Source organism: Blennius ocellaris (genome assembly GCF_963422515.1).
Source record: "Blennius ocellaris genome assembly, chromosome: 10".
Lineage (NCBI taxonomy): Eukaryota > Metazoa > Chordata > Actinopteri > Blenniiformes > Blenniidae > Blennius > Blennius ocellaris.
The window spans coordinates 1,697,391-1,710,641 of record NC_137659.1 but is presented as its reverse complement, the minus strand read 5'-3'; the positions used below and the strand labels follow the sequence as shown (position 1 = coordinate 1,710,641).

Genomic DNA, 13,251 nt, shown 5'->3' with positions numbered 1-13,251 from the left:
ATGGAGACGGGAGTCGGACCGCTTTCAAAAAGCGTCACCTTGGGGTGACATTTTCAACAAGTTGTGCTTCCAGTGACTCCAAGCGCCAGTGTTGCGTAAACGGACACTCAAAACACAACCAAAGTTTTTTGCATTTTCACTTGAAAACGTGTAAACGGGGCCTTATTTTCCACCGGTTCCAAGATTAGATCTTCCTTTATTTGTCCCACAATGTGGAAAAATTGCAGTGTTGCAGCAGCAAGTGGACGCTAATTTAAAAAAATGGAGCAAAAGAATCATTAATTATAAAAATAGTAAAAAAAAAATCAATAACAGCAATAATAATAAAAAAAACAAAACTATTAAAATATTTTGCATTCTTGCATGATGGTTTTAGTAGTAATTGGCGCTATATGAGCGATGATATCATTATTTTACAGAATAAATGAGTAATGCATATTGTACACCAGAGAACGGCGATTTACAAAGTGTCAAGGGTGATTTTATATAAAATTGTGAAATAGAATGGGTGGAAAATGTTTAGCTTGCACAGTGTAGAAAGAGTAGTTATGCTGCACAGCATGGTTTTTATTCCTTCTAAACCTTAAACATGCTATTCCAATCTCCTAATATCCTTTGTCTAATGATATGTCTAACTATAATGTATAAACGTTTGTATGATGGCTTCATTTCTCCTTTTTTTTTTTTTCTCTTCATGGCATCAATTTGGATTAGGTGGAGTTGTACTTTCTTGGAAAGTAGTCCAGTCTTGAGGCAGTTTTGCTCCAACAAATGAGTCTATATTGGAAATCTAAAAGTCTGCGATGATGAAAGTGCTCCCCTGCCTGTCTTTATCGCCGCAGACCAATCTGAAAAATAACACCTCCGCATAGAAAGTTTGCGAATCGCTCATGAAGTCTGGGTAATATTACACTTTTGGCTCAGCTCGTACATTTTAATCTTTTGGTTTCCCCTTAAAAAAAAAAAAAATACAAAATACAAAATACAAAACAGAAAAAACACCCTCTTATTTCCTATTTTCACGTCGTAATGCTTGCAGTTTGCATCAGTCCACGAAAGGTCTACCAATCCAACGTATGCTCAATACGACAGGAAACCGTCACTGTTAGACTGTTTATGTGAATTTTCTGCATGAATTTTTGCCTCTTTTATAAGATTGTGTTTGGTTTTAGTACATTTTCAAGTTTCAGACCCGTTTAGACGCCACTTGAAATGGCAACTTTTTGAAAACGGCTCCCAAGGTGATGGTGGTTTTTTTTTTCTAGAAGCTAATGTGCAACAAGAAGAGATTTGGAATCTCCTCCTGGAGGACAACAGATAAGAAATACACTTATTGGTGACGTATGACAGTTGCAGCAACCCAAACACAACAAGCTACCGTCGCGCGACACAAGGAGCCTGAGCAGCGTTTTCATGAAACATTAAAAAAAAAAACAAATAAGCGAGAGAACGACAACCTTTACAGAGGTTAATTGTTTTGGAAGTTTTGAATAATGACGCGTCTCATTCATGGCCGTAGTAACCGGTTCTTCTGCACATGCTCAGTAGAAGCACGATGACAAGACTCCCCGTCCTTATTCTCTCTGGACTTTGTCGTTTTATAGTCGAGTGTCGGCGTAATAACGATCCGTCTTGGCCGTCGGTCCATACGGATGTCTGTGTTCTCCCATTGTTAGCGTTGATGGCGTGCTGTTCTCTGCTTGTGTGGCTACATGACAAAAAACGTTGAGCTGTGATATTCAATAAAAACTGTGGGAAGCAGGAAGGACGCGGCTGAAAAGGTGAAGCGCTTTTCAAGGTAGCCGCTCTGCTGATTGACTGCTATCCGTAGCGGCTCCATTGATTACATTATATAAGCCTACATATATTTATTGCCCACTTTGGTTTTAACCGGCGCGTTGATAAAAGGCCCATGATCCCATGTCGGGTGTCATCGCCGTTCCCCCCCCACTTCTTGTCCGTGGGGTGAATTGCCTCACCCTTTATGACGGCCGCCTCTTTCTGCTCAGGTGGAGATTGAGCAGATCCGTCTCCCCGGCTCTGAAAGGAAAAGGAAATTGTTTGCTAGGCATGTGTCTAATTAACAGCATTGTTGCCCCGAGCCATGAATAGAAAGCCACTTCACCTCACCATCTCAGATAACACTGGTCGGGTTTGTCATCCACAATGGCTGCCAGCCGTCCGGCCTATAGGGTTTTTCTATATACCGTCTGTGGGAAGACGAATGAGAAGCCTTGGTCTGAGACCCATTGAATTTGTGCTCTTTTGTGACAGAAAAACAAGGTAGATTGAGTTTGTGGTGTGCGGGAAGGTTATAGGAGGACCAGAATGAAAGTCTATTTTATCACGGGGAGTTGGCGGTAGAATGGCGAATTGTGTTCTAGGATATTGGCTCTGCAAAAGGCAAATTGCGTTCCTCTCAAGGACGTGTCTTCAAACAACTGCCGCTGCAAGGGGGGGGTTGGAGAGTATGAGGGACTCTGCATTTATAGCCGTTTTATTATTATGATTATTTCCCTCACCTCCGTCACTCCATCCATCTCTTCCTCCAACAGGGGAAGAAATGGAGACGGAGAACAGATGTGCACAAGTGGCACTTTGGTGACATCCACATAAACTTTGTTTGTTTGTTTGTTTTGTTTTATTTTATATTCCGGTGCCGTCTTTCCGCCCCTCGTAAATAATTATCATTGAGGTTGTTTGTGAGCGCTCCTCTTAAGCCACAAGAGAACGATGAATAGCGGTAGTTTAGTCAGAATTGGCAGAATCCTGTTTTTAAATTTGAACCGAAATGCTTCTCAAGGTCTTTAAATGTTTCTATTCTCGGTGATTAATTATTCATGGTCTATCTGCTGTAATTTTTGTCACAGATTTTCTCCATCCTTTTTTGCTGAATTATAGATGCCCCCCCCTCCTCCCCACCCTCCCCATACCCGAGCGCTCGCTCACTGCGGTTGTGTAACTGTAACTCAGAAACGCTTTTGCGTCTCCTCCTCAAGTAAAGGACATGAATGTCAGGAAGATGGCGATTTATTCCCTTCATCCCCCCCCCCCCCCCCCCCCCCCCCCCACAACGAGATAGCTCCACGTTGGATCTCGTATATCTCCTAAGTAGGTGGCTTAACAAAAAAAAGAAAAAAAAAACCGAGGCGCCCATTTCACAAAGTCAAGCGCCTCACTTTGATTTACACTGTGGGTAACACCCTGACTCCAGTTTGACACATGCAGGGTTTTTTTTTTTTTTTGGCGACAAATGACGGCGGCGCGCCGGCCATCTGGGGGGGGGGGGGCGTTGAAGTTGAAGGATCACCTTGGTAACCTCCCACCGCCGCCGTAGAAATTGCGTCCCTCGCGGCAAATGAGAGTTTGTGTTCCTCTCTATTTGTAAAGCCCGAACAACCACCGCTTTCCCTCCACCCTTCCAGAAACCTCCACACAGAAGGGAGGAGGTGGAAACGAGAGAAAAAAAAAAGGATAGAAGATGGGCTGGAGATGGGTGTGCGGACATGTCCGTGTGTTAAGACAGATGGGAACGAGGGGGGGGGTTGTTGTAACTGTCACTCACTCTGACCCCAATCACCGCACGGCGTATTGGTGGAAACAAAATGAAAGATTGATTTAACCAGTTCCACCTCCGCCCGCCTCGGCTCTTCCATATCAACTGGCTGTCCATTTGTTTTCATCCGCCCGGTGAACTTGTGCTTCGCCTCACCTTTTGTCCCCGAGGCAACACTTGCTGGCTTTGCTCTTTTAATCCGCCTAAACGCTCGGAGCGAGAGAAAAGAGCCGCGTATCAGCATTTCATAGCGTTCGTGCCGCGTTCCGGCGAGCCGTTTGTCCTTCGTTTGCCGAGCAGGGTTTTTTTTTTTTTTTTTTTTTTTAAATCCGGAGTCGAAAGACGAACTTTAAATGAGCTTCAGGTGTTCAGTGATTGAAACAGATGGGATCATGTCTTATTCAGCGATAACTATGGGAGGCTATAGAAATGAAATGGATTAAATGGATTAAATCGTGTTGAATATATATACCGTATTTTCCGTACTATAATATAATAATAATATAATAATAATCTTTATTTCTATAGCACTTTTTATACATTAAGCAACACAAAGTGCTTCCACAAAAATTTAAAACAGTGCAAAGATAAAATAGATGAATAAAAAGCAGGTGAACACACACACACACATGCAGACACACATCATAGGTGAAGACATGCCGAGTGATATGAAGACATGGCAGGACACTGAGGACTAAGGTGAGGAAAGGGACATATTTGGGCCGTCCACACTGGGGGCGGCACAACTTCCGACCACAGGGGGCGCCGCCCCACAGATCCCCCCCCCCAACCGCACCGGATAAGGCGCACCGGATTATAAGGCGCATGGAATAGACCAGTGGTCAGCAACCTTTATAGCTTAAAACCATTAGTTTACATTTTCCACTGATTCTAACACCCAGAGAGGTGCACGCACTTTATTTTGATAGTCCTACCTGCAGCCTATGCCAGGAGGACACTACACACAAAACCTTCTTCACTGCTGGTTGACAACTTACAACTACCGGTAATAAACTAAACTACATGAACTAAGCAACAAAAACACAACACAACACAATTATTACCGACACCACAAACCAAATATAACCCCCAATAATTGCATTTAAAACACCACAAACAGAAACTCCCATAATGCATTGCAGCTATCGGCTGCACTGAGGAGCTCAGGATGCAAGGCATGATGGGAATTCATGTTTTGTGTTGTTGGAGGTTATTGTGGGTTGTTGTTGGGCTTGGTGTTGTGTTGATTGTGTTTATGTGTTTTTGTTCCCCAGTTTAGGGAGTCATTATTTCATCTAGTTTATTTTGGTCTGTTAGAATGTTGGTGTGCAACCATGAGTGATGAATGTGTTGTGTGGAGTGTCGTCCGCTCTGAAGTTCCGGTTGTGAAGTTAGGGTTGTCAAAATAAAAGCTTCTGGTTGTTCAGCTGTCAAATAGCACCTCGAGTAGAGCAATTCTTCCATATATAAGGCGCACCGGGTTATAAGGCACACTGGCAGCTTTTGAGAAAATTTGAGGTATTTAGGTGCCTTATAGTACGGAAAATACGGTATATATTTTATCAGAACAAAGAAATCCTGTGTAAAACCAGAGTATTTTTTAATTTTTCCCTACTGAAGTTATTACTGTAGTCGAACCGGCATCAGTTAACAAATACCTCGTGATACATGTGAGCCAGATTTTATAACAGGAGTGTCGAGCACATTGTCGTTCAGGGACCACACAAACCGCTCGATGTCGCCTTCAGTGGGCCAGACGGGTGAAATAGTGCCGTAATAACTTTTAAATCTAAACTTTCAAGTTTCTCCTTGTTGTGGTGCGGCGTGTATGGGATGGAAAAGGTCGCTGTTTTCACAAAGAATCCAAACGATTACGATAGAAAGTGACTACCGTCTGCACACGAAGCCCAATTTGAATGAAATCTTGTGTCGCCAAGATACAATCTGAAAAAAAGAAAAAAAAATGAAAATAACTGTTGCATGATGCATGTTTTTACAAACTCACTCTGACAGCGTGGCTCTGAGGCTCGTTTGATAGCTTTCACTGATGCAGTGTCTCAGTGTTGTGTTGTGTCCGCTACTGTTAGGACATTTGTTAAACAACTTCCAATTTTCTTGGCGGTCTGGTCGGATTCGAGCCTCTTTTGGGCCGACGGGCTTTTATACTTGACACGTCCCGCTTAGAGTTTTACCCTCGATGCGCGAGAGGTGACGGCTGTTCTTCACTTAAAATTCAGTTTTGCATCTATTCTACAGTCTGCTATAAAAAGTAACTTCATTCACTTGCCTTATGAAACTCGGTAGTAAAGTGAATGGATCAGAAGGGGGGGGGTCGTTATGATGGAGGGGTATATCCTCCAGATACTCGTAGCGTCCATGTGTTTTTGTTCAAATTGGTCTAAAATGTAACTATGAACTCAACTCAGTGGGAAGGTGAAGTTGTTTGAAGCCATAAAGTCTCAGTTTTTGATCATATCAGACGATGGACATGCCCAAAGAAGGCTTGAATTTGAAGATTGGGCCTTACACATGTTGTGATTAGACGTAAAATTGAACACAAATCCTATATACTGTGGTCTCGTTCTCGCAATGCATTCCCACAGCGACGCAAACGCAGAAATCCTTCTCCACCGTTGAGCTCGTTGACACTTTCAGGGCAGCGTATTGTGGCGGAGTTCCTCGCGAACAAAGACGAAGCAATGACTTGACAGTCTTGTCGTGCATCATTTGTGCAGGTAGAAGCGTGTCTCACTTTCTCCCTCGCTATCGCACACTTTTACTTTCCTCCCCCCCTTCTTTCTACGCCGAGCCTCCACCCATTCATCTCCGCCCCGTCTGCTTCGGGGGGTTGGTGGGTGGTGGGGGTTCATCAGACGAGGTGGCAGTCCAGCCTGGCCTGGCGCCGGGCCTCATTGGCTGGTTTCAATTTGATCCAGAAGCATTGTTGTGCCCCTCCGCCCCTCATCTTCACCTCTCATGGCAGCCTCGTTTATCAGCGGGCCCATAAAGAAGGACTTGATGGAGTGAGGAGCGACCACCACCATTCAATAAATCCTCGTGATTATCCACGCCCCCAAGGTGTATGAGGAGAGCGTGTGTGTGTGTGTCCGTGTCCGTGTGTGTGTGTGTCCAGAGCATGTGGGCATTTGTCTCTGACTTCGTAATGGGTGTAGAAGGTGGTGTTGTAACACAAGAGGTCCGCGCTCGGCGCCTTTAAAGTGCCATCAATTACAACGTGTGTACACGCCGCCGCCCCAAGGCCTTGTTTGACTTGTTGCATTTGACGACGGCTAAAACCTTGACATATCTGCCCTCCCACTTCTCATGTCTTCGCTTTCGTCTTTCCACCACCACCACCACCTCCCACACACAGACTCCACCCTCCCCCCCCCCACCCCTCCCACCCCGCACCGCCAGTCTCCAGAGGATTGCGTTAGAGGAGCACTCTCGGAGGGTTGATGGCGCTTTGATTGTCGCTTATCAAAAGCTATCATTACCGCTGGCTTCTGTGGGATATGAAAATGATTTCCTAAGTGTAAAACCCATGTCATTACCTCGGCGGCCCGCGATGGAAGGGAGCAAACGGAGGAACGCGCTCGCCTTCCACTTCCCGCAGCCCCAAAAAACAGGACGGAGTGAATAACGTGCGGCCGCCGGGAGACGAGTGACGGCGACACAAGACCGCCGCAGCGGAGTTCTTTACGTGAAAACGTCCACACGTCCGCGATTTAATCATCCAGTTGACGGTTTTTTGTGTGTGTGTGTGTGTGTGTGTGTGTGTTTGGTACTTGTGTGTGACAAGGCCCCCGGCTGATACCCCCCCCCCCTGTGAGAAAATCCGATCGTCTCCTGTCAGAGTCGAGGCAATTCTTTTATTTTCCACCTCCAAATAACAAGCGCTTCCCTCCTCATCCTCCTCCAGCCGAACATCGTTTCATCCTGATGAGACAAGCAAGCGGGCTCGGGAGCCACATCGACTTTTTTTTTTTTCTTTTCCCCCCTAATCATTGGGGAAGTAGTCTTTTCTTCTCCCCTGGCGCCCCCCCCCCCGTGTGTGCTGAGCAGGGAGATGGGAAGCCGGTGCCAGCGCCGGGCTTTTCTGCTCCTAATCGATGTGGATCTGATAAAGATCCGGGCTTCCCGAACGACTCCTGCGCCGCCGGGGCCCCGAGGAAGATCTGATAAGTAAATCGCTGCTCTGTACGTATAACCGACAGAGATGCCGAGGAAAACCAGACGCACGCTGCTGGCTGGGGCATGCGGACGCTCTCCCACTCCCATAAGACTGTAAACACACTGGAGAACACACACACACACACACACACACACACGCACACACACACACTTGTCTCGCAGTAAAGTGGCTGCGCTCCAGACATGCCCAATTTGTTTCCTTTCATCCAGGACTAATGTCTTCCTCTACCCGGGGGCTAAGTGCACCGTTTGAAGCCTGCTCCAGGACAGACGGTCGCAACATGCACTTATTTGTTGGTTTTTTTTTTGTTTTTTTTTGTTCCATGTTTGGTGAAATCCTGTTCTCACCCGAGCTGCAGTAGCAATGCAGGCCGGGGCCCTTTTTTTATTTTTATTTTAATTAGCACGAGGCAATAATGTGCTGATAATTTCTTAAAACATTATTTAAATGTCACACTGTAATGACAAAAAAAAAAAAAAAAAAAAGTGAAGAGAAAAAGAAATCACTAATAGTTCTATGTAAATGTCATATTCAAATTATTCAATTACATCAGCAAGTGTGGGGCAGGTGATAATTTGTCCTGCACTTGGAATACCAATCTGGCTCTTACTGAGTCTCTCTGTGTGCCCTGGCACAAGATGGACCTCGGTAATTTCCTGCTCCGAGGGATGCTTTCATAGCCATTATTATAACTCTATTCTCACTGGAAAGATCTGCCATACTGGAGCGATATTACAGTCATATTTTCAGTACTTTCAACCCCAATGTCGCCCCTCCGTGTGTGATAGCTTGAGAGAATTGTGAAGAGAGAAAGAAGAAGAAGGGAAAAAAAACCTGGTATGGATTTCCCAGAGATCGCCCTGTTATTCCTTGTTTTGATTTGTGCTTTTGAGCCTGAGCCTCTTACAACTCGGTCAATAAAACTAAACTAGCAGTCACAGTAGACTGAGGTAAGAGGCTCATCTCATCAGTTGTCATTCATGGGCCCGCGGCTCTGTTTGAGAGTGGCCTCGTCGCCTCCAACTATGCATGAGGGGATTTAAAAAAAAGGGGGGGTGGGGAGGGGGGGGGATGTGTGACCCTTTTCATTTCAGATTAAGCCGGGGAGAATAGCGCTGGCTTTTCTTTTTCTTCTAAAAACTCAAAGTCAACCATGACCAGTGTCTAAAAATAAAAGACGCGGCACCTTGTTGCTCGTGCAAACAAAACCACGCCACTCTGAGTCAGAGGCCACGAGAATGCGATCACGTTTCACCGCCTCCCTCAGACGGCTGGCATTTCCACTGCGGGGGGTCGACGGGGCAACAAACAATTAGCCTTTTCTCTGCGGAACTCCAGGAACCGGCGATGGAGCTGCAGACTGACGACGCTTCCGGATATCGTGCGACTTATCACTAATAAAATGATCATTTAAATTGATCTACAAGTCGGTGATTAGTCCTTTTTTATTTTGGCGTGTGCTATTTCCCCTGCTTTCCCACATCCCATCCCGGTTCCCTCCCCCCCCCCCCCCCCCCCCCATTTGGCCGGGACGACGGACATGATCTGCGACGCTTCACAAAGATGGGAGTGTGACAATTCTCCCCCGAACGCTCCCGGAATGAGACTCGCTCTCGGCCGCTCGTTGCACGTCTGCCGGAGATTCACACTTTGGCGCGTTTGTCACTTTTGAGAGCGTCTGGTTTAATGTGATTTCCGTGCCTGGCCACCCTGCAATTCTCTGTGCTTTTAGTGTAACCGTTGCCTACTGAGTGCGGCCAACAGATAGTTCCGCAAATAAAAGGGGGTTTTAAAACTTCTATTTTCTGGATGGCTCTCCCAACACCGCGGCCGATTTGACGAGCCACCGTCTCTCTCTCTCTCTCTTTCTTTGCCAAGTCTTTCTTTCCGGATCTGATTACGTTTGTTTGAGACGGACCGCTCTGTGCAATTGCGTCCGTCGCCACGGTTTGCCCTTTTTCGCGTACGGTTTGCTTTATTGTCTGTTTTAGAAGTCGGTTTGAATATTTCATTCTCGCGGACGGTCCGTTTGAAGGCGGGCGTGTCGCAACTCAGATTTAACGTCCCTTTCGGGTTTGACATCCGTTCGTCATCGGGGGTTAGCGCTGCGCCGGGACGCTTTTCAGAGATGACCCGTAAAAAAAAAAAAAAAAAAAAAAAACCTCAAAGGACGACGCCAACACAGCCCGGCAGAGAGGCTTCCCAAAGAAGAGTAAACCCTTTTATCAACCACGCCTCAGTCAATATTGGACAATATTAAAATTCACATTAATAGTGTTCTGTATATATCCTCTATTTACTCTTCATAGACTTTAAGAAAGACGGGAAAAAAAATCCTTCAATAGCCGCTAACTGTCTTTTTGTTTTCCCCTTTTGGAAACATGTTTTTTTTTCCATTTTCTCAACATCGGTAGTCCTCGGTGCACGCTTCACGTTGCACATTGAGATCTCCTCATTTGCTTCCTTTGGGTCCTTCTAATGCGATTCCGTCTGAAAGTGCTGATGAAGCACTTTCCTTAATTCACCTGAAGAAATCAACAAGTTCAATTGTTCACTTACTGTAAAAACCCTTTTCCCTAAAAAAAAACCCCAACAAAACACCTATTTATTGACCACTAATCGTCCTCTCTTTAACAAGCTTTTCGCCGTGACCTCATTTTTCCTGAAACCGCGGAGTTTCCGAGCCAATCGGTCCACTTTCAGGACATTTCCATACAGATTGACATTTGGAATGTTTTTCTTTTCTGTATGTATGAACTGGATGGAGGGAGATAACAAGAAGAAAGATTTGTTGGAATAGCATTAAGGGGCTGTTTGTACTTCCCTGGCTTGTTTGTTGTGCCCTTTACACGACGTGGTCGACAACGCCGGCGCTCCCGGGCCGGCCGGCCGGCCCTCCTGCACCTCCAGAATGTTAAACATGGCCGCCGCCGCCGCCGCTGCCTCGGAATTGCTGGACTGTGTCTCCTGGGGAACGGGGAAATTGAGCCCTGGCTCTTCCTAATAGGTGGTAAAGTGTTAAGTTCCAGAGAAATGGACTGCGAATTTAACCTGGAATGGAAATTGATCCCATTACCTTGCGCTCGGGCTGCTTTCCTCCCGTAGGAAAGGAGAGGGAGAGCGAGGAGGGGAAAATAAATGGGGAAAGCGGAATGAGGAGAAAGGACGAGAGAGAGAGAGAGGGGGTGGAAGATGGGGAGCAACAGAAAGAGGAAATGGAGAAGGGGAACGAAGGAAAAAGGGAGAGCAAACCGCAAGGAAGGAGAGAGAAAATGGCGAAGGCAGAAGAGAGGGGAGGGTGGGGGGGGGGGGAGGGAACAGACAGGGAGAGTGTGTGTGATGAGAGGTGATATGGTGGCGGTGGTGGGGGTTGTGTCCTGCCTGGATTGACAGGCCGGCTGACTCTGTATCAGTGTGGCGCTAATAGCCGACTGCCACTGGGCGAGATGGAAAAGGCAGAGGTGGAGGGAGTGGAGGAAGAGCACGCTCTGAAGGGATGATGCACCCTCCCGCTGAGGGTTTCCACCGGCAGACCTGTGGAGCGTCGGTGCGCCGCCGCCGCCGCCTCGGCTCTGAGGCCATGTTAGCAACGGTGGCGGGAATTTGCCCACGCTCGGTTATCGGGGGGCTGGGGCTTTGAAATTTTGAAAGTATTTTCTGAGAATAAGAAGTACAAACAGCATAAATGCAATTTCAATCTGAATTAAATTGAGATTTCTTTGGTAATAATCAAAGAGAGCAAACGCATTGCGCAACTCAAAAGAAGGGTTAAAATGTTTACATTAGAAAAGTACATAAATTAAGGTGGACATGGGACAAATGTCTCATTTCCTCTTCAGGAGGTTAATTTGAATCGCCATCCATTCTGATTTTTGCCATTTTGCATATATTAAAAAAAAAAAGTATTTTATTTACATTACATGTTGTTTTTTATTTTCAGACTAATGTACCTCAAATGATTGTTTTTGACATGTTGACAGAGTAAACAGTCGCCGTTTCAAAGGGGAAGGCAAGAAGTTGGCTTCTTCCTTCTCCGTCTTTTTGAACATGCTGAGACTTTGAATGTTCTTATTTTCTGCTAAAATACGTTTTGCTACTAATAATCATGGTCGTGTTCAAAAAATAAATTTCAGTCATTAATTCATTCTTTTTTTTTTTTTTCAATTGCCTCCAACCTTCTCCACGCCCTTTCGTGAAACGTCCTCATTGCTTCGTTTTATTGAAACTCATCTTGCAGTCGTTTCATATGGCCTAATTGATTATCTTGATGTATGCTCACCCCCCCCCCCCCCCCCCCTCGTCTCCCTCCCAGAGCCCATGCACGGCCCTCAACGGCTGGAGGTGGTGGACATCCAGTCCAAGCAGGTGACGGTGCGCTGGGAGCCGCTGGGCTACAACGTGACCCGCTGCCACAGCTACAACCTGACGGTGCAGTACCGCGCCCGGGTGGCCGGCAAGGACGAGACCCGGGAGGAGGTGTGCTACGACACCCAGAGCCGCGACCCGCAGCACACCATCCACAACCTGACGCCCTTCACCAACCTCAGCGTCAAGCTGGTGCTGCGCAACCCGGAGGGCGTGAAGGAGAGCACGGAGCTGGAGGTCCAGACGGACGAGGACGGTGAGTTGGGGGCCGAGGTAGAGTCGCGACTCGCGAAAGCGAAGTGGTGTCACGTTGTTAATCGCCCCCCCCCCCCCCCCCCCGGGGCATCACGGCACTTATTATACATTATATTTATTAGCGGCTGTCAAGAGTCCAGACGAGAGACAAACAAGTCGATCGTTACTTCTGTTAAATAGAATCAGGGGGGGACAATTTATTTTCATGCTACATTTTGCTCCATGTTTTCTGGATAGTCGTCATATTGGTTCTTAAATATTCTGATTCTCATCATTCAGAGCGGCGGCGTTAAAATTTTGTGTTGTATTTTTGTGAATGTGTTGTTTTTTTGTGACCTGCCAAGGGACTACAGATGCAAATTAGCTTAAAGCTACAATCTGGTATAGTGCATCAAATGGCAACATTTATGTTTTAACTGTACATTGTCCCTTTTAAAAAAATTTTATATTCATTCATTCAAAAACCAAATCCAATCTGGCCAAACCACCAAGGAAATAGGCAAATTATTTTAGGATAAACTATGTTGTTTAACAAATTTCACGAGAGGAGCAACACGACACCGAGGCCCAGGGGGAGTTTTATAAAAAAAAAACAAAAAAAACCCACCCAGAATACAACAGCTACAGGACATTTTACTGCATTTTGCATCAAAAGATTTCAATAAAATTGGCTTAACGTTGAGGCTGTAGTCATTTTCAATAATTACTCAACATTGCCATCATGTATTTCAATTTAAAGGTAATTATGACTCTCGGATCCGCTCGGGAGGAACTTTGTGGCCCCTCAACTAAAATATCTTCGACACCCCCGTTATAGACGAAGATAAATTAACATTTCTTAACTTTCACATTGACGCTGGACCCTGTTAACGCTCTAAAA

The 13,251-nt window shown here is 45.9% G+C and overlaps 1 protein-coding gene across 1 annotated transcript in view; it reads left to right on the top strand.

Annotated features, from left to right (window-relative positions):
• The window catches only part of LOC308135085 (receptor-type tyrosine-protein phosphatase mu-like), a gene marked incomplete at both ends in the record, with an annotated part of 158,752 nt that overhangs the window by 80,170 nt on the left and 65,331 nt on the right, over nucleotides 1-13,251 (top strand). Inside the window, one exon of the mRNA XM_080502958.1 lies at nucleotides 12,064-12,372. Within this exon, the coding sequence (XP_080359084.1) occupies nucleotides 12,064-12,372 (309 nt within the window). The remainder of the gene's footprint in view (nucleotides 1-12,063; nucleotides 12,373-13,251) is intronic.